The following is a 25,818-nucleotide window of genomic DNA, read 5'->3' as shown; positions in this document are numbered from 1 at the left end:
ATGCCCGGTTCTGTCTCATCCTGGAGTTTCTGTCCCACATTGTCAGGGAGATTTACACCCCTGGGAGTCATGTCCCACGTAGGAGGGAGGGCAGTGAGTTCACTTGCCATTTTGGGTTAGAGAAAAAAGGCCACATCTGAGCAACAAAAGAGGTTCTCTGGGGGTGACTCTTAGGCCTTATTTTAAGTATGCTTAGCCTGTCTTTTGCAGGAATAAGTTTAATAGGGGAAAATCCCAAGATGAAGGGCTCAGCCTATGATTTGGTTGTCCCCACTGCTTGCGAGAGCATCAGAAATTTTCCACATGGGGAAGTTGAATATTTCTCCCTTTCACCCCAGTCCCCCAAGGGGACTTTGTAAATACTTCTCTATTCACTATCCAAATCACTCTGATATTTTTCAGATTATAACACTAACCTGGACAAACCAATACGATCAAATGCCCTATTCAAGATTCCATGTACTTGTGGTGTTCAACTAAACTGACCATATGAGTTAAATTAGGAAATGCACTACCCAAAATATAAATTTTGCACCAAATGAACATCTCTCCCTTTAGTCTCACACAGAAGTTGAATTTTTAAAATATGGATTATGTAATTCTTTACCCAGTCTTCTGTTATACCTTAGTCCTGTCCAGCTCAACTTCATTCATATTTCTACTCGATGTCTGATCATTTTTTTTTAACTTTTTAAACAGTTCCTGTATGGGATATTGTTGACTTTCATAGCTTCAGAGCTTGCCACCGTGTTTTAAGCCATAGTCATTTATCCCCTGACTATAATGCTGTCAACTTATTGCTCTCTAATAGTGTATTTCCAGAGAGCAGTCAGAATTTTAAACTGAAAGTCCAGTTGTATCACTCTCCTACTCAAAAGGCTTTCCTTCTCACCCTGTTGATCTGCTTTCCCCCAACTCTTCAACCTTATTTCCTGTCTGCTGGCCACACTGTCTTCCTTAAACATGACAAGCATGGTCCTGTCTCAGTGCATTTGCCCCTACTATCACCTTCCTTGGAATGCTCTTCATTTATTCATGTGGTTCACTCTCACTTTCTTTAGGTCTGTGCCCAAATTGTACTTTATCAGACAGGCCTTGCTTAGCCAGTCTATTTAATTGGCAACCTCCCTATCTTCCATAATTCCTAACCCCTTTAACCTGATATATATATATATACTAGACTGTATAGTATATATTTACTTGTTTATTTGTTTTCTGCTTCCCTTTATGATAATGTAGGCAGAGACTTTATCCATTTTCATTACTGCTGTTCCCCTTAACCATGGACCAGTGACTAGCATATAGTAGATACTCAATGCATATTTGTTGAATGGATGTGAACAAGGGTCTCACAGCCACTTTAGTGGTGGAGATAGGATTAAAACTCAATTTTATCAGAGTCAGATGCCCTTACCCTGTAAGTATTTTATACTTTTTATTTATGAAGGTCCTACCTTCCAAGTGGAATTAATGTGTTCCATAAACCTTTGGATACAGCTCTGTTGTATTACTTAACAAATTGAATTGTGATTATGATATGAACTTTTTTGTTTTTATAAAGCAGCATCTGAAAACATAATATGTCATTATTTTGCACTTATTATACTTATTATTTATTGTAAACAATGCAAGTATATTTTCTTTTCTGTAGGGAGAGAACCATGTCTTTTTAACTTCTCTCATGCCTCACTTGAGTCACAGTGGGTGCTCAATACTTTTTAATTTTTAATGAATTCAGAAAGGAAGACTCTTTCCTGCTAGTTTTACTTTTTACTAGGTACACCCAAAGGAAGTGATTCTTCTTTCTTTCTTTATCCAGCAACTAATAGCCTGGGAGATCTGTGAAATTGAGCTCATTATGCTGCTTATTCTACTAGCTTTCAAGCAGTTACCACCATGAGACCGAAATTTCTCCATTTTAATTTTGCTTTTATGAAATAACAAAACTGCTGCAATGGGTTTCTCTGGACCCTTGTAATTTAGGACTTGAGAAGATAAGAGAACTAGTTAAATTTGGAGGAGGTGTTCCCGACACACCGTCCTCTGTAACCATACCAATCCCTTGGTGTCATGCCATCCATCCCTTCTTTGTTCCTGGGATATACCTCTTAATGTGTTTTCATCATATTGTTGTTATTTTAGGTCAGTGAAGTAGTCTGCTAATAATTTGGTATTAATAATGTCTTTATATGGGTACTGTATCTTCGTAGGGAGCTCAGAGAATTGTGCTTCTTGGATGTTGTGAAGTGTGATGGGCAGCTGAGTGCCTTCTGTAACCCAGAGGTGTAATTGGTTCAGAGGAAATACATCTTTGAGGCTAATATTACCTGTCTTTCTTCAATTCCCTATATAAATATGTTTGGAGATATTACATTGATGATTGGAAGCTGTCAGGATACCATGCACAATAATGTGGTTAAAGGATATTAGGCAATCTTTTTCAAATATTGGAAAGCCATTCTGATTAACCTGTTCAATATAACTTTGAAGGCAATATATTCATAAGCATGTATTTATCTCCAGCCAACTAATTAAAATGCCAATCTTCTCTGTAATTTCAGAAATCTCAGCCCTCTTAAAAAGCCCTCAAGAGCCTCATCATCATTATTCAGGTAGGTTGCATGTGCACGTGGACATGTCAACTGAGCTAAACATCTGTGATTCTGCATTTGTAAACAGAAACACTGGTGAATGCCACAATCTTGATATGGCCCCCAACATGGAGAGTCATTGTTTACCCTGATGAGAAGAACATTCGGATTTCTTACCTTGCCATTGGCTTCGGAAAGCAAATTGTTAGGATTTAAGAGTTTGGGTCTTTAACAGCTGTTTCTCTGTATTGGCAAAAGTCAAATTGTGAAGGAGAAAAATGACCTTGAGATCTAAAATTTCTTTGCAAGTGCTAAGGCGGTATCTCAGTATTTTGGATTGGAGAAGACACAAGCCTGAAAATCATTCTTTGAGGCTGGGTTTGGGCCCTCAGTGAATATGACTCCTGAGGGAATGCCACCTCCACAGAGTAGGCTCAACAAAGATGTTTTACAAAGGTGTTATTCAACAAAGGTGTCAAGGGTCTAATTGTGCTTACCTTTCCTGAGAAGCAGTCTGCCAGAGGACTACTTGAGAATTTAGAGGAAAACACTTTTTGAAATACAAAGCAATGTAGCAACCAACTAGACTCATAGCGTTGGGTAGTCTCTTGGAAGTCATTGTTCTCAGTGTTGGATGAGACAATATATGGACAAGCTTTTACACAATTAAAGCTTGGTACATGTGTAAGAGCTTGTGGGTATTATAATGACCATTATTATTAGATTAAGGTCATTTGGTCAGGACCCAGTAATAGATTTCTTTATACTGAATTCTCTGCCATACTGAATAGTACTTTGGTGGTTTCCCAGCTCCTCACTTTAGGCTCTTATAACTGATCTTGCAGCTCAGCAGTAATCTATTATTTTGACTTCACCTGTCAACCTAAGAGTCTCTGGTAAGGAATGCTGGAACTCATATGGACTCTGATTTGTTACAATATGACCCTTAATAGGAAAAATGCAGGTCACTTGCTCCTAATTAAAATTAGTCTTTGGTTTTCCCTGGGAAAAGAAGGTGAACTGTGCGAAGTCAACAGTAGATGGCCCCATAGTCCACTGTGATTTGCTCTGGAAAAGGGAAACCAGAGAATGATGACCACAGATTAAAATGCCATTTGAAAGAAAGTTCCGTGTGTGGATGAGTTAATATGTGATTTGGTATTCAGGAGAGTGGAGGGCGATAGTCCTACTTCAGATTATGTCGTACAATCTTATATTGTCTGTTCTTAACAATGTGATATCCTTCCTGTTTAAGGCCTAGTTTATTTACTTATTTAGGCATAAGTTTTTGTGGGTTTTTAAAAAACATTTTATTTTGAATCCTTTCAAACTTACAGTGCAGGTACAAAAATATGATAAACCCCATGCAGAGAACTCCAGTATACCCCTACTCCAGCTCCAGCATCCCACCCCCAGAGCCAGATCCATCAGTGTTAACATTTTGTCATATTTTAGGCATAGTTTATTTTTTAAACTGTTTCCTTTCTTTTTTTTTGGCATGGCCAGGCTCCGGAAATGAACCTGGGTCTCCGACATGGCAGGCGAGAACTCTACCCCTGAGTCACTGTTGCATCTCCCTAAAACTGTTTGATAGATACTGTTTGTGATAAAGGCAAAAATATGAGGTCTTTGCAATTAAAACTTTAGCACTGTATGGATTTATTGATGTGAGAGAGACTTTCTGTAATTTCAGTCCAGTGATGCATACCTACAATAATAAATCTGGTTTTGTTTGCAGCCATTGAAAGGAACAATTTAATGAGGCTTTCTCAGACCATACCGTTTACACCAATTCAGCTGTTTGGTGAGTGCCGTTCCTACCTCCCCGAGGCTGCTACGCCAGCGCAGAGCTGCGACATCCAAGCAAATCAAACAAGAAACCACTTTGCATCATTTAGTTGAAATTTTAGTTTTGCTGATTGTTGCAATTCAATGAGATTAATTTCCTAAAATGGTAACTGCCGTGGCCTGCATCTACAATTAAAATCTAATACTTTGGGAATGGAACCTATATTGAGTTGGGAAGAAAGCAGTGATGTTGCACCTGGCATTCACTGATTTGAGGCTGGATGTTAAGTAGGAAAGAAAAGAACAAACGAACCATGCATAATAAACACAGAAGAAGGGAAGAAATGTCGACATGGTGAAAGCCAACAGGCATCTAAAGAGAAATGTGTCGTATATTGTTTTTGTTTGTTTTATGCCCACTAATCGCGTTTAGCTCAGACAGCAATTGTTTTTTAAAGGCTAATGTAGTAAAGAAAGTAAAGCTCACATAAACTTATGTTACTAGAATTTCTCTGTTTGGCAGGATAAGGCATGAGCTGACTGACACTGTAACCGTGTCTCCACCCTGTCCTATGTCTTCATTCTCCTGACGTGGTATACAGGGGACTGACCAGGTGGCTTCTCGTCGTTAATGTAGATTCCTTCTTCCACTTTGCTCAATGGCTGGCTTGGTAGTCAGTGGTGCTGCTCCAGATCTGTTAGTTATTTAGAACTCTAAAGAGACCTTTGGTGGCCTTTACCTGCATACCAAGACTAAATAATAGAAGATAATGCTTCTAAGTGTTACCTGGACATGTTTGTTTTTTGTTTTGTAAGGGATTAAGCACAAGGGTGAGGGAATGAATTCTTTACTTGGTAAACCAGAATAGTGTTTGCAGAAAAAGCCATTTGAAGCCGAGGCGCAAGGAGAAATTTAAACACAGGCTTGACAGAAGCTGTGCATAAAATATGTTACTTCTGTTATGAAGCATTAAACACTTTATTACATGGAGTCCAGGCTGAATAAGACTTGCTCGCTGTTCATCAGCCTAAAAGTGGAAGCTGTAAAGCAGGAAAAGAGCATTTTATGCCCAAAATCCTTTACGTGGAATTTAGTTTGTATCTGAGGTTCAAATGCTGTAATCATGTTAACATATTTAATCTTTAAAAAAGTCCAACGAAGTCACTATTATTTTCACCCCCGTTTTACTGATGAAGAAATTAAGACTTTAAGTAACTCTGTCCAAATGAACAAAGGCAGGAGTTAGAGGGTCTGGGGTGTGGCCTCCATACTGTCTAACTCTGAAGCCTCTGTCCTGCCCCTGGGTTAAACTCTCCATTCTCAGCGGGGTGGTATCCTCAAGGGGGCAGAAAAAACATGCATTTTTTCATGTATAAAGCACAGATGTAGATATAGCACATACACAGATATATGGTATGACCGTGTTACTAAAATATTGTGGGAGGGCATTAGGAAAGATGTTTCTAAAAAGGTTGCTAAGGGGAATGATAATGAACTCTTGTCATTACAAGTATTTGTGGTTCACTAAGAACTACTATCTTCTACTATAGATTTTTGTCTTTGCCTTATGCAAGTCAATAATAAGAACAACATGATTCTTGTATATGGGTGTTTTGCCCCCAGTTCCATGTCCTTATTCTGCTCCAGTCCTGGCCGAGGAGCAGTTCCCATTATCTTCTGATCATTTGGGCAATGGGACCGATTCTCATTTGATTTAGGACAGCCTCCGTGTCACAGACACTGTGCACTCATTTCACCCTTGACCTTCACCTCTTCTTGCAGCAGGAGAAGAAGTGACTGTGTACAGGCTGGAGGAGAGCTCCCCACTGAACCTTGACAAAAGCATGTCCTCTTGGTCCCAGCGGGGGAGAGCAGCCATGATCCAGGTGTTGTCCCGACAGGAAATGGATGGCGGCCTCCGCAAGGCCATGAAAGTTATCAGCACCTGGTCTGAGGATGATGTTCTCAAGCCCGGGCAGGTTTTCATTGTGAAGTCCTTTCTTCCTGAGGTTGTACAGACATGGTATAAAATCTTCCAGGAGAGTACTGTGCTCCATCTGTGTCTCAGGGTAAGTCCAAAACCCAGAGGCTAGGAACAGAAGGAGAGTTAGCTGCATCCTGATCCCAGGCCACCATCTCCAGTCCAAAGGGAAGCCTATTATTTTTTGGAGGTGGTGGTTTTTGTTATTTTTGTTTTGCAAGGCTGTGTCTTTAGGGGTGAGGAGTGATGGGCTCTGAATAAGAATTAGAATGACACTTGTGAAACTTTGCATAATTCTGTGATCATTAATTAGCAAGTGTGTGACAGTAAACCAGTATATTTTTTTTCAATACTCCCTATTTTGTAGGAAATTCAACAACAAAGAGCTGCTCAAAAGCTGATCTATACCTTCAACCAAGTGAAACCACAAACAATACCGTACTCACCAAGGTGAGGAAATCTTGGCAGCCAGGCCCTTCATTTTAGGTGGGAATTTCCATCCACCTCTTCTTGCCTCATTAGTAGTAGGAAATGTCCAGACACATGAGGAAGTTCTCCATGACCTTATTTTTAAAATTCTTCTCAGTTGTGCAGACTGGCGAAAAAAGAATTAGATTTTGGAGGGATACCTTGGCTTAATTCATTGTATGAAAAAGACAAGCTCAGGAAGAGGCCAAGATGAACATGTCAGTTACACTGAACAAGCAGATCTTGGGTGTAATTACTATTGCCCAGGAATATTATGGAAGAAAAACATTTCTATATTAAGCATAGTTCCCCCCCCAATATCTTATGGAAATTAGGAGCTTTATGAGAATTAATTCCTATTACTTTCACTTGAGTGTGGAGCTCCATACATTTGTATTCATTTATCAAGACAGATCACAGTTCGGTGCTGAGGAATTAAATTTTTATCATTTCATTTATAAGGAACTTTATAGAACATGGCAAGAAACTTTGGTCCGAGCTTAATTGAACACCATAAGTACATGAAACCTTGAGTAGGGCATGAGATTTTGTCCAGAGTGATGCCTTGATAAATCCCAGAAGGATTTGAAAAGTGAATAAAAAAGTGTTTGCAAAGCCCCCTTGGGGGGATGGTGAGAAAGGGGGAAAATTCTACTTCCCCAAGTGGAGAATTCTTGATATTTTCGCAAGCAGTGGGGACAATCAAAACAATAGGCTGAGCCTCAGATTTCAGGGTTTGTTCATATGAAATGTAACCCCACAAAGAATAGGCTAAGCCTACTTAAAATTAGGCCTAAGAGTCACCCTCAAGAGAGCCTCTTTTGTTGCTCAGATGTGGCCTCCCTCTTTCAGCCAATACAACAAGCAAACTCACTGCCCTCCCCCCTGTTTACATGGGAGTGACTCCCAGGGGTGTGGACCTTCCTGACATCATGGGACAGAAATCCTAGAATGAGCTGGGACTCAGCATCAAGGGATTGAGAAAACCTTCTTGACCAAAATGGGGAAGAGAGAAATGAGACAAAATAAAGTGTCAATGGTTGAGAGATTCCAAACAGAGTCAAGAGGTTATCTTGGATAAACTTATGCATTAAATAGATATGTATCACCTTTCTAGTTAAGGCATAACAGAGGGGCTGGAGAGAACTGCCTGAACATGTAGGGTTGTGTTCCAGGTTCCAGTAGCCATGTTTCTTGAAGATGATTGTATAATGATATAGCTTTTGCAATGTGACTGTGTGATTGTGAAAAGCTTGTGTCTGATGCTTCTTTTATCTACCTTATCGACAAATGAGTAAAACATATGGATTGAAAATAGATGGATAATACAGGGAAAAATGTTAAAATAAATTTAGTAGACTGAAATGCTGGTGGTTGGTGGGATGGAGGGGAAAGGGGTGTGGTAGGTATGAATTTTTTTGTTTTCTTTTTATTTCTTTTTCTGAATTGATGCAAGTGTTCTAAGAAATGATCATGATGATGAATATACAACTATGTGATAAAAAAGAATGTTTATATTGTATGTTGATTGGTTTATTAATAAAAAATAAAAAAAGAAAAGAAAACTTGGTCCGGTACTCATAAAAGAGGTGAAAACTTTCCTCAAAGAGAAGGAGGTGGGCTAGGGTTCAGTGTATGTGTGTGTGTGTGTGTGTGTGTGTGTGTAACCTCCCAATCTTTGCATTCCATTCCTTCCATAGAAAGGGCAAGGGCATGTGCTTTGAGGTTGTATCAGAGTCAAGGCTGTTCAGTAAGATAATTCCTACCTTCTGCTGCCTTGAGGGAATCAATGGCCTCTTTTTCCTTGCAGATTCCTGGAAGTTTTCTTGATCTACTGCCATTCAGCCAACCAGTGGTTGACCATTGAGAAGTATATGACTGGGGACTTCCGGAAGTACAACAACAACAACGGTGATGAAATTGTCCCCAGCAGCACCCTGGAGGAGCTGATGTTGGCTTTCTCTCACTGGACCTACGAGTACACCCGGGGAGAGCTGCTGGTTTTAGATTTGCAAGGTGATTGTTGGTGCATGATTTGATATAGCCTGCAGGAGGCAAAGTTCAGGGAGCATTGAGCAAGGATTGCTTTCTCCATGCCCTTGTCATATGTGTTTACCTTCACAAAACCCCGCTCTTTCTTTGCTCAGTGCCAAAGTTAAGGCCTTTCGGTGGAGACAGTCCTTGACAATGTATGCTAATATTTTTTTCCATTTGAAAACTGAAAGGTGGTATCAGTCTTTTGAATTTATTATTTGTGAAACTGTCCTAAGTGGGAAAAACCAGATAGATGTCCTGAGTGATCATGCAAGAATCAGATGGGCAGTGAGTGCATGGTGTTGCTGTGTCGAAGGGAGGTAGACAGCCACTTATTTCAGAAACATTGTTTAATGATGATCATGGGCAACCCCTATACTGTTTTCTACTTAAGATCAAGCAAAAAAAAAATATAGGGAAATGACTATCTGGTTAATATTTAAAATCATCTAAAACTTTGAACTACATGGGGAATGATTTTTGTACCAAAATTTAGTTTTGTGTCTTTATCTTGGTCTTATGTTCACAATTAAAATTTAGGCGTGCATTTACACACAGAGAAAAGTGTAAATTCTGGGCATTTTTTCAGGATTTTAACTTCATTGCTTTAGTAATGTATAATTTCTTTTACTCTCTCTTCTGTGTACCTTGATATGAAAGTACACACTCACTCTGAGAGAGGCAGAGCACTCTTATTTAATGGAAGCCTTTGATCAGTGCATCTCCCCACTATCAACACCTCACATGTGATTTTTAATCCTGTAGCAGGAAACAGAGTATCTCTAGCAGACTTTCCTTGCAGGGACAGAACGAAATATGTATTAAGGTCAAAGTTTAGTCCTTGGGCTCGCTGACGGGGACTTTGGTTTTAAATAAGGGATTTAGCTCAGGAACTTTCATATAAGTTATCTCATTTAATCCCAGAAGCAGCACCTCGAGGTAGGTATTATGGGGAATTTAGGCTCAGAAAGTTTAAATAACTTGCCCTAGGTTGCACAGCTACTTAAGGGGCAGCCAAAATGCAGACTTAAGCTAGTTTGACCATCCATTTCTTTCCTTTACACCATACTGTCTTCTGTTTCTTGAAGAGTTTCATACCTCTAGGACATGTCCATGCTGTGGCTCATGTAAACAACTCAGGCTCTTTTCTTGTCCTCTCTGAGTGCCCCCACTCTCCGGTCCTAGGATCCAGTGCTGAAAGTAAGGCTTGGAGGCTGGGGATGGTGGAGAGAAGCAGGCAGTCCTTGGAAAGTGTTAACAATGTACAGTGAAAAAACAAACTCATTTTGAGGGAAATTGGTGCCAAGGATGCATATGCACTTTTTAAACTATGTAAAAGTACTTTTGTCCTTTCAGATTGGTGCTGAACAGGTTGAATTGTAATTCTAACTTTCAAGCACAACGCTTTAGGGAGCAATATAAAGAGAGTTAAAAAAAAAATCACAAATATACAAGATTATTCAGTTTTTAAACCAGCAACTGCTTGATCCATAGAAACCCAGAGCGCTGATCCCAGGCATCCGTTTTTGTAGCTCAAGCTGGGAAGAGGTTGATTGTTTTCATCTGTACTTGAATTTAGTGTTTTGAGTTTTGGGTGGGGTTGTTTAAAAAGCAAAAACAGAAACAAACAAAAAACAACCAAAGAAAAACTTTAAGGAATCAATGATGAGTCTTCAGCGTGTTCTGTATTCCACTTGAATAGGTTTTCATTTAATGATGTTTATGTTTGGGGCTTTTTATGTCTCTTGGTAATCCAAAGTGACATTAAACAGAACAAATCTGTGTTGATAATCTTGGGGGAAAAAGAGAATTAACTTTATTCTTTTACTAGGTGATTATGTTAATTGCAGAAATAGGCCACTTCAAGTAGACTCTGTCAACACTCTTCAGAGAAAAGAAGAGAGGAGATCAAGAACGAATGTGAAGAAATTGAGATACTTATCAGAGAGTTTTGCCTGATTGGTTAGGCCTGAATTATGGAAAACTTTGCATCCTGTAATAGTAATTATAAACAGTTATAAAATACTGCTACTGACAGTAAACATTTACGGAGTTTGCCAGGCATTTGTCTAAAGGCTCATGTGCATTAATCGTGTTTAACGCAAACCAGGTTGGAAAGGAAAAATGCGAAAAATACAATTATGCATTTAAGAAAATCTCTGAGTGGTTTTTGGTTTAGTTTTCTGTTATATGTAATGTATTCATACTTCTAGTCCTTGGAGAGAGGATGTGCATTGCTGGGAGGTGGAGAGTGGAGATGGAGAGGCTAAGAAGGGGCAGTTAGGGGCAAGTGCTCCTGGCTCCCTGGCTTAGCTGTGTGTCCATGGGCCACCACCTTGGGTCCTTCTTCTCCCCATTTGTAAATGGTAAATTATATTCGGCACTTACTTCATAAGGCTGTTAGGGGCCTGAAATGAGGTAAGTTTTTGACTCACAGTTAAGGACTTAGTGTATTAATTATTGTTATTATTCATCTCTGTGCGAATTTTCAAAACGGAGGTTAATCTTTAGTTGTGGGGATTCTACCCTAGCTGTATGGCCCTGGTAGTACTTCAGGGAGACCCCGTTCCACCCCTGAAATGCAAGGCCCTGATGAACCTATTGGGGCTCCCTACTACTTTGAAGGAAGGAAGGAGAGGGTCATACTCAGCCAGTTGATTCCCTCTGTTCTTTTTTTATCTCCTCCAAAGTTTCTTCCAAGCGAGTTCCAGTCATCCCAGGACCTGCAAACCAGGCCAGGAAGCTGAACTGTGAGAAGGGCTGGCTTGACCAATTTCTAATCACTTGTACTTACACTGTGGTTTTAAATCTCCTTCCCTTTAAAACTTCTATGTACGAGGGCCCAAATCATCATTACACTTGAAATCCAACATTTCATTTTCAGCCATGGGAATTAAAAAGCAATCTCATTGCAAACGATAGTAGTTCATAGCAATGTTTTTACCTCATTGTATTTTCAGAGACGTCTTAGAGATATTAACTTTATAGTCACCGAAGAAGTTTCCATAAAAAGTCAGCTTTAGCCAAAACAGCATCGTTATCAATTACGCTGCTACAGAGAGGTAATTTCTTTCCACAGACGTGGAAGTGAATTGATGCAGCCTGAGTTTTGGAGATCAGAACCCCAGCCTCTCAGTTTCTCCCAAGGGCATGCTATGTGTTTCCTGTGCATAGGTATTTATTCTGTTAAAGCTGGCACAGAGATATTTGGGGGGCTTTTAGATGTTAAAATGTTTTGCTTTTCTTCCATGTTTTCCAGATACCTAAAAGAATCTCTGGGTAGAATGGGCTCTGATGTGAAAGTTTGCCAGCTGGGTGATTCCTGCGTAGCTGGTCGTGGGATGGGGGTGGGGAGGGCAGCGTAATCACCTGATGCTGATGGTTCTGCTGATACCCTGGGCTGCTTTGTTTGTTGGGCTGGATGTCCTTCTGCCATTTGAGAGCCCCAAATATGTTAATCTTTGAGTGGCCAGACTGAGTTTGGGGAATACTGCCCATGGTATCTATAGCAGTTTGTGGCTACTGTTTTACCCTTATTCCTATATAGCATTCCATTCATTAGGAAACATAGTAGTTTAGGGAAATGAAATAATCAGAAACATATTTTTTTACCAATGGTAAGAAAATACAATTTTACTTCCAGAAAGACCCCTAATAGAATAATGATAACAATAATAGCAGTTGGCATTTTTTTGCTTCCCAAGGGTCAGGCACTTTGGTAAGCACTTTGTATGCAATCCTTCATTTAATCCTCGCAGTAACCCTAATAATAAGACCTATTATTATTCACGTGAGAAAACAGAGTTCCATGAGATTTAGAAAGGTATCAAAGTTTTACAATAGAAGGTAGCTGATGTGATTTTTGACAGATTTTTTTCTCTCCCAAATTTCCTTTTTCCCCAATCGATATTACCTCTTTAGGTACTGTGCTTCTTCCTGGTTTAAATTTACAGTTTACTCAGACATCAGCCGAAAGCTTTCAATTTTGCTGAAAATTCAGGCTTTAAGTTGGGTCTGAGCTGAAGCATGTAAAGGATTTCTCTCTCTTGATGTTACTCGGAATAGCTTTCTGCTTGTTCCATGTATTTACTCCATGGTTGGAAAAGCAGGGTCTCTCTAGGCTGTTCATTCTTATATGTATAAAGGAAAAGCATGAAGAATCCACCCTCTTCCTATCACTTTTTCTTTAAAAGGAACAACGGGGCAAAGCAAATTTTGCACCTCCCCCCGCCAATCCGCACTCCCCCAGCCCCATCACTGTCTCTCCTGTGTTTCAGCCCTTCCTTTTCCTTTCCCAATTCAAAATCAACTACAAAGAGAAATTTAAGCCAGGGGTTCATAAGGGGTTCCTGGATAGAATTCAGAAGGTCTGTGAACTTTGACGGAAAAAACAAATTACATCTTTATTTTCACGAACATATAACTGGAAATTAATCATTTCCTTCAATTATGAATGAGACGACAAACCACAGTGGTATTAGCAGTACCTGTGGCTGGCAGAAATAGAAATTAGAAATATCAGTGTAGCACGTTACAGCTGTGGCAGATGTCTCAAATACTGTTCATATTTAACACTCCTTGCAAGTTATAGCAGCTATTAGACCTATGCTAGATCCTGTTATTCTGTGTATTTAATAAAGAAGCAATATAACACAATATAACAATTGAGTAAAATTTTGATAACCATGTTTCAGTATCACTGGTTTCCTCTAATACTGTATTAACTTAAAATGTATTTAAATTATAAAACATCTAAAAATATTTTTCTGAGAAAAGTGTCACTTAGCTTCACCAAGTTGACAAGCAGGCTTGTGATACAGAAAGATTGAAAATCTGTACTCTAAGCAGTTTATTTTCCTGAGGAAGTCAGTTTCTTAGGGGAAACGTCTATAACTATAAAGTCTACATTTTTTTGTGAAAGGTCTAGCATATTATAAAACAAGAACAGAGCCCAACATAAAAGCCTTTAAAAAAATAGTGGCTAGAAAACATGAGCGCCTTTCACCAGTAGAAAAATAAAACAATGTTATGAATCCCATATAATTTTCAAATAATCGTCCCACAGGGCTAGTCTCTTTTAAGCAAAAAGACTCCGAGCTGGTTGGAGAACGATCTCAGAAATTAATGGCTGCTTCCAAATGGCGTCATCCACCCGCCGGACTGACTTTCCTATGCATTGTTTCCACTGTTGGAAATCAGTCTCTGCATTGCTTGCATTTTGTAATAGCCATTCACCTTGGGTGTTGAGCTCTGTTTTGAAAATTCTTAACTTTAAACGACATCTATGCTATCCTTCTATGCTTAGGTTTCATTTATTTTTATTTGTTTTGTTTCATTTATTTCAAAGGTAAATTTTATTGAAGGATGACATAAATTCAAGAAAGTGCACATAGTACAAGCATATGTTCTAAAGTATTTTCACTTTGTAACCAGCACTCAGATCAAGAATTTGGTGTTTCTTTTATTCTACTGCTTTTAAGTGTTATATATATATGTATATATGCATATATATAATTTGACATATCTCTGATGGAGTGGAGGTTGCACCTTTAAAACCACACAGCACCTCATGCCTTACTGAGCCCTGTTGGAGCCCATCAGAGGAGACCAGTGGAGTGAAAGGCACACAGCTTTGGCTCAGTCAGACCCAAGTTTTAATCCTATTGTGGCATTTATGGACCAAACACCCTCTGACGATTTGCTTAATCTCTTTGAACAACAGTGTACTCATTGGTAAAATGAGGACATGAGGATAAGAATGCACGTCTTTTATGATAGCTGAGAATGAGAGGAAATAAAATTAAAATGTCTAGTATATATAAGTGGTAAATGAATGACGATGCCTCCGCTTACACATTCATTTTGGCCTAGAAGTTTATTATAGCAGAATAGAGGGAATTGTGGGAAATGGCGCATTAAATAAAATTTTCACACACTCCTGGAAGATTTTTATAGTGCATTTAATCCATGTGATATTTAATTTACCACAGAGTGAATATAAGCATAAAAAAAGAAATGAAAATTTAATTATTGTTTTCTTGACTTTCTGAGAAAATGAAATCCCCATTTGCTAAATGAATTTTGTTTCTTCTTTTGAGGTGTTGGAGAAAATTTGACAGATCCATCTGTTATAAAACCTGAAGACAAACAGTAAGTTAATTTACAATGTTGTCATTTAGAAAATTGCATTTATCACATTGGCCATGTTTTTTGCAATTTATAAATATATACGTATTTCTTGTGTAGATCCTAGAAAGGTTTTGAGGAGTTTATATATACATATCCAATACAATATGATTTAAAAAAAGACAGATTAGGGGCAAAAAGAAAGTTCGGCAATAAAATAAGATTAAATTTGGAGTTGGGTTAATCCACCTAAGTGGAAATGATAAAATCTAACACATTAGCCAGAATTTTATTGCAAATGGCCCAAAGAAAAGAGAAAGATGGGTAAATTTGGCACTGCAGTCTTCAAGACATGAAAACAATATAAGTGTCATAGGAGAAGCATAGCTTCCTTTGAGGCCTTACTACGGAATCATTGCATCTTATCATGGACAGCATCCCATCACACGCCTATACAGCGAAAGCTGAGGCCAGATTTATGAGGCTCAAACCATGTGGCTTAAATACGAAATATCAGATTATTTGATTTAACTAAGGGCTGAAGTTTAAATTATATAGATGTGCAAGAGATTTACATGTCTCCTGCAATTGCATGAGCATTTTATACCGTATGCAGGCTTTGGGGAAGACTTGGCTGTAAGGGATCTGAACTTGTATTTTTCTGTTAAAGGTGGAGTAGAGAGCGTGATGGTGCCAATTAGAACTGACCAACATGGCAGACAGTAATGGTTCTCAGTCATGAGTGTGCAGTAAAGCAGGGTCACCAGGAGGGCCTGAGGTGCATGGGTTCCCCTCCCCCCATTTCTGATTCAGTAGGTTTGGAGGAAGGCTCAATAATCTGCACTTCGCACGTGTTTTCATGGTGATGTTCCTGGTCTAGAGACCACACTTTGAGAACCCCTGTCATGCAACATTTTTACTTCTTAGTTTTCCTTAAGTGTCTATCCTTAGCCCATGGGCAGTAGGAAAAATGTATATGAAACTATGTAAGTGGGCAATCCCTAGACAACAAAATTTGAAATTTTTCTCTTTCCCCACACAGAATTCATGGTAAATATTCACAGACTTTTACCATGAGAACAAATTTAATTCTCTGATCTTTTTTTTTTTTAATTCTCTGTTCTTTCATTGAGCTATCTAATTTAAATATCATCCCATCTGTAGACTTCTATGCAGAGAAGGCCACCTAAAAGTGTATTTGCTATTTATTTGGACAGGATGAAATAGTGAACATAATATTCACCCATTTTGCTCATGATGCATCCAATTCTTACGATGTATGACTGTGGAGTCAATATTGTAACCCTCAGGGCACATATAAAGGTTTTTAATTTTTTTTTTTTACATGGGCAGGCACCGGGAATCGAACCCAGGTCCTCGGGCATGGCAGACAAGCATTCTTACCTGCTGAGTCACCGTGGCCCACCCATGTTTTTAATATTTTTCATCTTAGCGGAGCTAAGGTGTTTTTAGCTAGGAATTTTATTTCTTCAATAAACCTGCGTGCCCAAAGGTTTGTAATAGGAACTTTGTATTACAAATAGTTCCTTTATGATTTTGTAGTGAAATTTTTTTTGCATAGATAATGAACAAGTAGACTCTGGTTATCATTTATTGAATTTTGACCTTGGCAGATGTCATGTAAAATTCTAAGACGGTTATATTATCTCACTTGACAGTTAAGCATATAATTGCATTCTATAAGGCTGTGGTCTTAATTTCTTTTAAGAAATTTCTTTTAAGAAATTAAGAAAGACCTAATTTCTTTTAAGGTCACTTGGAGAAACTTAAAAATATTATAAAGATTTTCAAGATTGGTATCAAATTAGAATCTCTGAGGATAGGCCCTTGATGTAGTATTTTTCAGAAGTTCCCCATGTGATTTTTAATGGGCAACCAGGTTTGAGAACCTCTGTCTTTCAGCAGACTTTTTTTTTTTTTTGACCTGAGGGTAGAAGCTCTGAAAACTGAGAGGATGGCTTCGTTGTGGCTGGCCTGGGTTTCGTGGGGTCACCTAATTTTTGGTGCAGTTGCTCTTCGTAGTGAAAACAGGAAATATTATTTACTCATGGTGGTGGGGAATTATTTCTGACTAGTTTAACCAGGCTCACATTTTTGAGTGTCTTCTGAATGTTAAGTTCTAGCTAACCAAAGTGTGGTTTGAGAGTTTTAAGACTCTCCCTAAACCTACTGAATCAGAGTCTGAATTTAGGCGGGCTGTTCAGGCGATTTGGTATAAGTTTACATTTGGGAGGCACTAATTTAAGAAAATATTTTTACATATGTTACGTTAATTTTAGTAATAACATTGGAAATAAGCATTTTCGGTCCCAAGTTCACAAGTGTGAAAATGGAGGCTGGGTGAAGATGATAACTTGCCTATGAGAAGAAGGACCCAGTGAAAGAGAAAGGATTCTTTATCAAAAGAAAAGATGCTTTTGTGGTATAGTTTCTCATACTGTCTTTATTGCTTGTTGTCTCTCAACTTTCTGTAACATTTTGCCTGTGAAGGCAAAGTCATTGGATCTTCTCCCCCGAATTCTGTCGGGCCACATGACTTAGCTTTTCCCCAGATCCTGAGCATTTGGTTATTGGTCATTTGGGATTATGTCTCAGCTCACTGCTTTGATCATTTTGGGCATTTGACAAGTATGAAATGATGATAAGATATTCTTTAGTAAATCTATGTATAGATAGCGCTAATTAGCGTTTCTTTGCATGTGGAACAAGACTACCACCTGCTTTTCCTGTGTTGTGAAAAATCTGGAAAGCAGCTACTTGTATTTTTCTAAACTTGGTTTTGAGATTGCAAGCCTCTGAGCGTGCTGGAGGGTACACATGCAAATGAATATGCCTGCAGCCCTCCTTTGACTCCCCCTGCGCGAAAAGTCGTCGAGCCCCTAATATAGACACTTCATTGTAATTTTGATTCTTTTGTCTTAAATTTCACAAAGCTCATAGGGGGACCTGATTTATTTTAGCTTACAGCTTTTCTTCAGAGAATCGGTTTCTTCTCTAAACTGGGTTTTTTGTGCTTTTCTTGGAGAAAAGAAATGGCAGTTGTGGAATGCAAAAGAGTAAAATATTCCAACGGGGTCGTCTGGACAGAATTCAACATGGAATCCTTCAATTTTAATCCCTAAAATAACACCTTTATTTCACACTTTATCAGCATCGTGGAGTTCTGGTATTAAATACAGAGTGATTCTACTTTTTTGCCACATTCAATTTTACCTTATTGCCGTGGTTCCTTACCAGATGGGCTGAAAGACAGGAAGAAATTAAGAAGAGCCAGTTTATGCAGCCGGGTAAATACCACCAGAGCTGTACTTTGTAAGAGCGATTGAGAGACCAGGAAAGTTAATCCTGGGTGTCTGTTCACTTTGTCTTCCCAAGGGATTTTCTCCACCTACTTGCCTCAGAGCAAAGAGGCAATCTGAGATCAAGCTGACATCAGCCCTCATTCTGAGCTTGGCACATCTTCAGAGCAGCTACTGTTATCCTGCCAAAAGGAAGTGGAAATTGAGATAAATGTTTCAATACTCGGATGGAAAAAAGTCCATTTTTACACCACGTCCCTTTTGAAAAACCGCATTCCTTAGAAGCGAAGTTTATTGTTTCCTTTTGTGATAGTTTGCTTTTCTTTTTTCTTAAGACTTGGTATTTAAGAGCGGTAATTGAGTTCAGATTTTTAAATGTGCTGTTTCCACTCTGCATGTCATTAAAATAAAATATTAGCATTCATAAAGTTTCTGTGGAAGCTTTTCTGGTGTGCTCTCTTCCATGGTGTGTAGAGACAGTGCCAGTGTCTGAAGAAGAACGGTTATGCGTGGTATAATAATGAATGAGCATTGACCCTAGACTCTGCTAAAAATCTATTATAATTATAGAGTATCCAAAATGTGCCTAATATGTATCGATTCCATTTGCAAATTTGTCACCTACATTTAGAATATGTAGTTGACTTCCACAAACACTTTCCACGAGAGAGCACTGCTCTAGCGGTTGCATGGTGGAAGACAGCTATTGGAAGAGTCTTGAACACTGGATTTAAGGTTTTGTCAGGTATTTGCTTTTGAGGACATCGGTTATTTTCAGAAAAGCGTTTGGGTTCGAAACAATGGGTATGAATCTTTTTAGAAGGTCTATGCCACTACCCCAATTTATTTTACTTTATACCTTATCTTTCGGGTATTCCAGTAGAGCATTTGGTAATGAATGTCATTCTCTCGCCCCATATGCATTAAAAAGGATCTCGCTGTATTTTGTTTGAATGTGGTACATAGAAAATTCTCTCTTCTATCAGATTAGCGTTGAAATGAGTTTCACAGTAGGTCTTGGAGTTGGGTACAAAGATTTAAGTGCATTTGAATTTTAAATTCGCAAACCTACCATTGTTGCTTCCCCCAAGTGCTCTGTTCTTTGTTGGCTCCTTCAAGTTTACTGGGTTACTATGGGATTCTGTTCGGTATCTTAGAGAATCCTAGTTGAGCTCCTTTTTCTTAGCTGTGATCTAATTGATATTCTGATATTTCCTCTAGATCAAGAGGAATGGTGTTTGGACCAGCCAACTTAGGGGAAGATGCAATTAGAAACTTCATTGCAAAACATCGCTGCAACTCCTGCTGCCGGAAGCTCAAACTGCCGGGTATGCCCCACACAATTCTATTTTACTTAAAGGAAATCTCTCAGAGAACAACATGCGTGACACAGGATGGAGAAGAAAATCTTAATCACATTTTTATCTCATTCGCAGTCGAGGCTTGACTTTCTGACTACGAAATTTTCAAGCCTCTGAAGGGATTAAAAGGACAGGGATTCATCAGGTTCTGCCAAAATGTGGTAAAACAACCTTGGGTCCGACACTTGTTACAGTCACTCCAAGAGAAAAGTTCTACGAACTTCAATGGGGTAAAATTGGACCAAGGCAGGCTCTGTCCCTTCCCATTTGAGCTCTGCCCACTCCTGGCTGATGGCTGCAAAGTGGCGCCCACAGTATTTCTCCTGTATTCGTATTTTCCCTTTGGACGCTTGGGAGGATGGGCAATAAAGGGAGACAGCAGCTGTCAATCAAGTAGCCTGTTTTCAGTACCAAACCTGCCACTTTAAACACATATTGCGTTATTGTCATATTTTCCTGATTTGATAATACGGTGTACCTTCTCACAAACCAGTACAGTCACCAGAGAAAGGATCCCCACTGGAAAAGTAAGCAGCTCAAAATCTGTGCCCTACCCTCAAATTGACATTCCCGGCTCTGTGACCCCTGGTTACCTTCTTTTCTTTGGTTTCAGAAGGATGCTCTATGTCTGCCTCAGCTTGCTTACTGTTTTTCTTAAGTTATACCAAACTTGCTCTTAAAAGGGACCCTTACATAGTTTAAGCCGACTGACCCTTACTGCTTTAGAGTACATATCCTACCCTGAATTGGAAATTAGGAAAAGATCATCATCTTTTGTAGCTTGGGATGGAAAAAGGGTAACTTTCTAACAAAGCAGGGTCATTCCTCATCTTGTTGCAGTTACAGAGGTAGGAGGACCTGTTATGGGCAAGAGCAAAAGCAAAAGGCTGGTGCTGGGAGCAGGTCACTACTTGCAGTGGGAAACAGAGTCAGCCGGAGGCCTGTGGAGCAGTGGTGAGCGTGTAGGTTGAATGAGTCAAAGAGAGAAGGACTGTAACTCTCAGCTTATAACTGCCTCAGAACTTGGCTCTCAGCAAACTGTACACGAAGCCAGGGCAAAGGGTTCTGTCCACAGCCCACTGACAGGAGCTCAGGAAGAGGGTGGGGCTCCCATGCTCAGAGGCAGAGGGGCTATGTTGGATCAGCCAGGCAGAACTCGCTCCATCCAATCCTTGCAACTTGTTAGCTGTTCTGTCTGGTTAAGGTTGAAATGATATTTTCGCTTACGCGGGTGGGTTTTGTGTGAATAATTCAATAACAGCTCCATCTTTAGACATAGTACAAATTTCTTTTCAAAACTTTAGATAGCACATGTAAGTAGAAATAAGAAACATCCTCATTACTCAGACATTAGTAATCTGAATTAAAGAATTTAGCCTAGAAAACACGATTGGAGTGATTTTTCTGTCACCTGATTGTGTCAACATACTTTTTTTTTTTTCCATTCCTTTCTTCTTTTGAAAAGAGAGATAGTTTAGGATAGCAAATAAGAGCATAGTGTCCAGAGCCAGGCAGGTTGAGGTCACATCCCATCATGCTACTTATTAGATGTGACTTGGGTCTCAGTTTCCTCATCTGTAAACTGGGGACAATAATAGCACCTACCTCATAAAGTTGGTGTGAGGATTGGATGATGTAATATACATGAAACACATAGTGAACATTCAGCAACTGTGGGTTATTATTAAAATATGATCCCTATTTATATTAAAACAATAAGACAAGAATACACATTTATGATTGGAAAAATTTTTAATCAGTACAGCGCCAACAGGTACAAAAATATTTAAAGCCTGCCCCCTTCCATACCTCTCTCCCCAGTGACTACCCCTGCTTATAGTTTACTTGATCATTTCCTTCTTCAAATGGCAGAAGATTTTAGGAAGAATAGCATCCAATGCTGGGATGAAGCTTTTATAGATGGGTGTTAAACCTGAGGTATATCTTTATTGCAGAAAACTGACCACTGAAATCTGAAGTCCATCATTTTCATCCCTGGCCCTGCCTGTCACTCAGCAGTGAAAATGCTGGGTTTGCATTTGGCCTTGTTTGGCTGTACCCAGGTCGGGCCTTATCAGGTGCCACATCTTGAACCAACAGTATTAGGGAATGAGAGTCATTCGTGGGTCTTTGGGAGAGGGCACTTTTAGCTCAGACACGGTCGAGTGTTTGTGCTCCATAGGTCTGTGGCCCAAGAAAGCTGAGTTCCCTCAAGAGTGGTTGACAGAGCCTAATCTACCTGTGTGAACTTTATACTCTTGAGCATGCCCTGTAACTATTTAAATTGTCTTTGCAGATTTAAAAAGGAACGACTTTGCCCCTGGAAGGATGAATTCACCCTCTGGACTTGAGACAAAAGTAGAACCAGCTGAGGGCCCTTCAGCAAGGGAAAGTGACAGTAATTCGCCAGAAGACCTCACAAGACTGTAAGAGATGATGGCCACTGACCTCTCTCTCCCCCGAGCTCTGCGGTGAAACAGGGCATTGATGGCGTCAGAGCCTCTGTCAGGAGGGCCTCTCACCTTTGATCTCCTTGGGATATACCTTCTGGGCCTCACACTTCCTCTGCTCGAGGCCTCATAGGTATAAGGTGAATGGCTTCTAGATACTGGCCTTTTTGCAGGGTACTTTGCTTGTGTTCTGAATCCTCAGGTTCTGCACGAAGACACTTGGACACATCTGCTGGGAACACTGTTTCTCCATACAGCATTACTTTAGCCGGTCACTTGGAACTCTTGGATGCTAAAGAACCAGTGAGATGAATTTATTTTCTCACTCTGTGTCGACCTTACCCCAATGTTATTCGTTATCTCACCAACATATTGTATTTATGTATACATATATATATATATTTATATAAGCATATATGTACATAAAATAGTTGACTTTCTTGTCTCTCCTTTCCAGTGGCCTAAACCTTTGAACAGCTACGACGGGGTGAAAAAGATGGAATGAAGTACATTTGCATAGACTGTAGCATAGTCCTTCATAACTGACCAACAGAAAGTGAAGTCTGGATTGGTTTGAGGTATTGTCAGGAAGTCATATGATGCCTGGTCATTTCATCTTTGAAAGAAAGAAAAAGGGAAATCTAAAACAAACACCTTATACCTTTTCTTCTTTTTAACAAGAGAACCAGGACATTTAAGACTGGAAATTACTGAGAAATATTTTCCCTTTCTTTAAGCTCAGGGATACTATCAGTTGGAGAGTTGACTAAGTCGACCTCTAAAATGCCACTCCCTTTTCTAAAGCTCTGTATGCAATATTACAGGCTCAATCCTTCTAGGTCAGGTCCTTCCTAAGGGGAAAGATGTGGTGTCTGGCTGAAAACGTGTTTCGAAAGTATCCTTCATTTCATTGGCATTTCATTGGCTCACAGACAGCATTGTATTTATTTTTAAGTATGGCCTGAGAACATGTCATTGGTTTCTGGGGCATGAAGGGAAGGATTCCTGGAAGCTACACTTACATTAGGGCCTCAGTCATGACTGGCTCCCCTGGCGGGGTTGCCCTACCTCAGAACCTGCCCATGCTTACACACAGGGCGGATGGAAGGCTGCGGAGTCTTTTCCCCTTGCCCCCTGCTCCTTTCCTTCTGAGAAGGGTTCCATTCACCAGCAGCAAACCTCTTGGGCTTGAAAAATTTCAACTTATCTTAAATTCTAAGCCTGTTTTGTAAATCTGCACTCCTGCATTCTTGGTGATACTTCAGGGAAAATGTTGCCCAGACAGAGGGGTATGGACAGTCAAGGATTTGGTATGCCAGTGAGTGTGTCAGATTCTTGTATGTTTGAGTTGCACAAGGGCTAATTTATACTTCTTTTACTTTGCTCTTGGAGGTGGGTGAGGGAGATATTTTGGGTGATTTCTTGACTAGCAATAAGGATAAAATGTTAATGCATTTTAAGGGACTTAATTGCCTTTTCTCATTCTGTGGCTCAGTAAAGAATCAACCGTATTCACTTTAGTGCCATATTCAACTATGAAAAGAGGCACTTTGCTTGACTAGGGGCCAAACTAAAGGCATTAATTCATTGGTCAAATATTTGTTACTTGGAATGGAACTTGAAAGCAAATACATTTTGATTTCAAACTTCTGTGTTGTGTTTTGATTATTATGATTATTTTAAGAAAAACCATCAGAATAACATTTTTAAAAGATGAACTGCTGGGTGAAGGTCTCTGCAGGATTGCTTATGTGCAAATACCTTTGTGACAGTCTTGACTTTGAATATTCCTGCATGTAAAAGATGGGAGAATTCATTCATTTTTTCATTCAATTGCATTTCTAACTGCCCTTTTTGTACTGCATTAACAAGGTGTAAGTGGTGAACATAGCATTTTTTTTGTTCTTAAAAAGCTTAGTCTTATGTTTCTTTTTTTTTTCTCATGTTTCCTTTTATGTTGCTTGTTTTGTATCTAAGTTTGGATTTCTAGTTAGTGCTAAAAAAAAATTCGACTTCTGAACAAATGCTGAATCTAGGGGTATATCCTATCACTCTTTTTGTCAGTAGGCAATATGTTTAGACTGGATTAAGAGAATTAGGCCAAATAAGAGGCCATGGCTAGGGCTGGTTTTAGGAATCACTAAAGAAAAATGGACTGCATAATTCTTATATAGACACCAAGCTTATATCACAAATGGGATCTGACTCTGGGAATCAGAGAGGCATTCAGGTTCCAGAAGCCATCTCCTGAAGGCATCCTGTGCACAGGAATTTCTTTCCACCATGATGTGTATTTCTGGAGACTTTCGCTCCATCTGTCTTAAAGTTCTTATGGCTCTGGGGAGTGAAGTCAGATAAGTTTTGAGTGTTTCTTGCCCTGTTATTAAATCCTGTGGCATTGCAAAATAAGTGTTGGGTGACTGAGACTTCCAACAATTTACTCAATGCTTTTTTTTTCTTACTAGTTGTTACTGTTGTTGGTTACTGTTGTAATTTTAGACGAGATGGGCTGCTCTGGTCTAGAAATGATGACATAGATGTCCCTGTCATATCTTCTTGTCTCTCTCAACCAGTCACCAGCATCTGGCACAAAGCATGGCACCTAATAAGCTTTCAGAAATATTTGTTGAATGAAATAATGTAACCTTCAAATGATAGTGGATTTTATTCACTAGGTAATAAATCAGATTTGCATTTTTAATCTAGAAGAAAATGATTACCAATTCCTTAAGACCCAACACAATTCTTTTGATCTCTTTCTATTTTAATTTTCCAGGAAATAGCTTTTAACAACCAATACCTTGTCTATTGAATTCTCAACCAGTTCTTGCCCTTAACATCATCAGTGATAATGCCAGAGTACAGTCCTCCTTCACTGGTGACTATTGAAATGAGATAATAATTTCCCAGAAACTGCCTAGAAATAATCATCACTTTATTACCCTTTGAAAAGAAGATTGATAGAAAAGTCATTTGAAAGATGGTTCATTGCCATGCCCTAATATGATTTCTTTACTCACATCTCTCCAAAGCATGAGAAAGGGAGGATTATTCTTTGAGGTCGGAATTTGAAGCCTGTGTGTTTGCTTCTTTGAAGTCTTGGTATTTAATTTTCTGTAGTCAATTCTTGGGCAATTTTCTAAGAAACTAGTTGAAGCTAATTTATCATAAGTTAAAGTCAAATGACGGAAGAGATTTTTTTCTCTTAACAGCATTTTATCCCACAGAGGTTAGCTTCTGAGGGAAAATGAAACTTAAATAGCATTTCAATCTCCAGTCACATGGGTGGGTACACAGAATAGAAAATGATCTGGAAACCACACTGATTTTTTATTTAACACAGTTACTATTTTGTGACTTTTCTTTCAGGATCATGATGGACAGATAAAATGTTGTATGTTTGTGAAAAGCCCTCCAAAAAATAATTAGATGAGTGGCTTAATTTTTCAGAGAAACAAACCTTAGTCTCTCTTTACCTTTCTTAGATTTTTGATACAACTTTTTGTAATTTCTTTAACCTTTTTGTTAACCTTAACTCTGAAATGAAGGTGAGGAGTCTTGCCTCTTCAAATGAAGGTGAGCATTAATGACAGAACATTTATAAAATCGATTGGGAATCTCATTTAAAAGACTTCTTGTGAGCATGGGATCTAGTTCAATAAAACCTAAGAGGGTTTTTTTTTTTATATTTTGTAATC

General features: G+C 39.0%; 1 protein-coding gene across 1 annotated transcript in view; it reads left to right on the top strand.

The window, feature by feature from the left end:
* Window positions 1-23,730, top strand: part of TRPM6 (transient receptor potential cation channel subfamily M member 6) — a 218,955-nt gene extending 195,225 nt beyond the window's left edge. The window contains exons 32-39 of the mRNA XM_077148441.1: window positions 2,562-2,612; window positions 4,330-4,395; window positions 6,163-6,449; window positions 6,729-6,811; window positions 8,640-8,845; window positions 14,962-15,013; window positions 19,531-19,637; window positions 21,967-23,730. Coding sequence (XP_077004556.1) covers window positions 2,562-2,612; window positions 4,330-4,395; window positions 6,163-6,449; window positions 6,729-6,811; window positions 8,640-8,845; window positions 14,962-15,013; window positions 19,531-19,637; window positions 21,967-22,100 — 986 coding nt within the window. The 3' untranslated portion in view covers window positions 22,101-23,730. The remainder of the gene's footprint in view (window positions 1-2,561; window positions 2,613-4,329; window positions 4,396-6,162; window positions 6,450-6,728; window positions 6,812-8,639; window positions 8,846-14,961; window positions 15,014-19,530; window positions 19,638-21,966) is intronic.
* The last annotated feature ends 2,088 nt before the right edge of the window (window positions 23,731-25,818 follow it).

The sequence above is a fragment of the Tamandua tetradactyla genome, chromosome 2 (genome assembly GCF_023851605.1).
Source record: "Tamandua tetradactyla isolate mTamTet1 chromosome 2, mTamTet1.pri, whole genome shotgun sequence".
NCBI lineage: Eukaryota > Metazoa > Chordata > Mammalia > Pilosa > Myrmecophagidae > Tamandua > Tamandua tetradactyla.
Note: the sequence above shows the minus strand (reverse complement) of the source record. Positions and strands in the feature narration are given on the sequence as shown.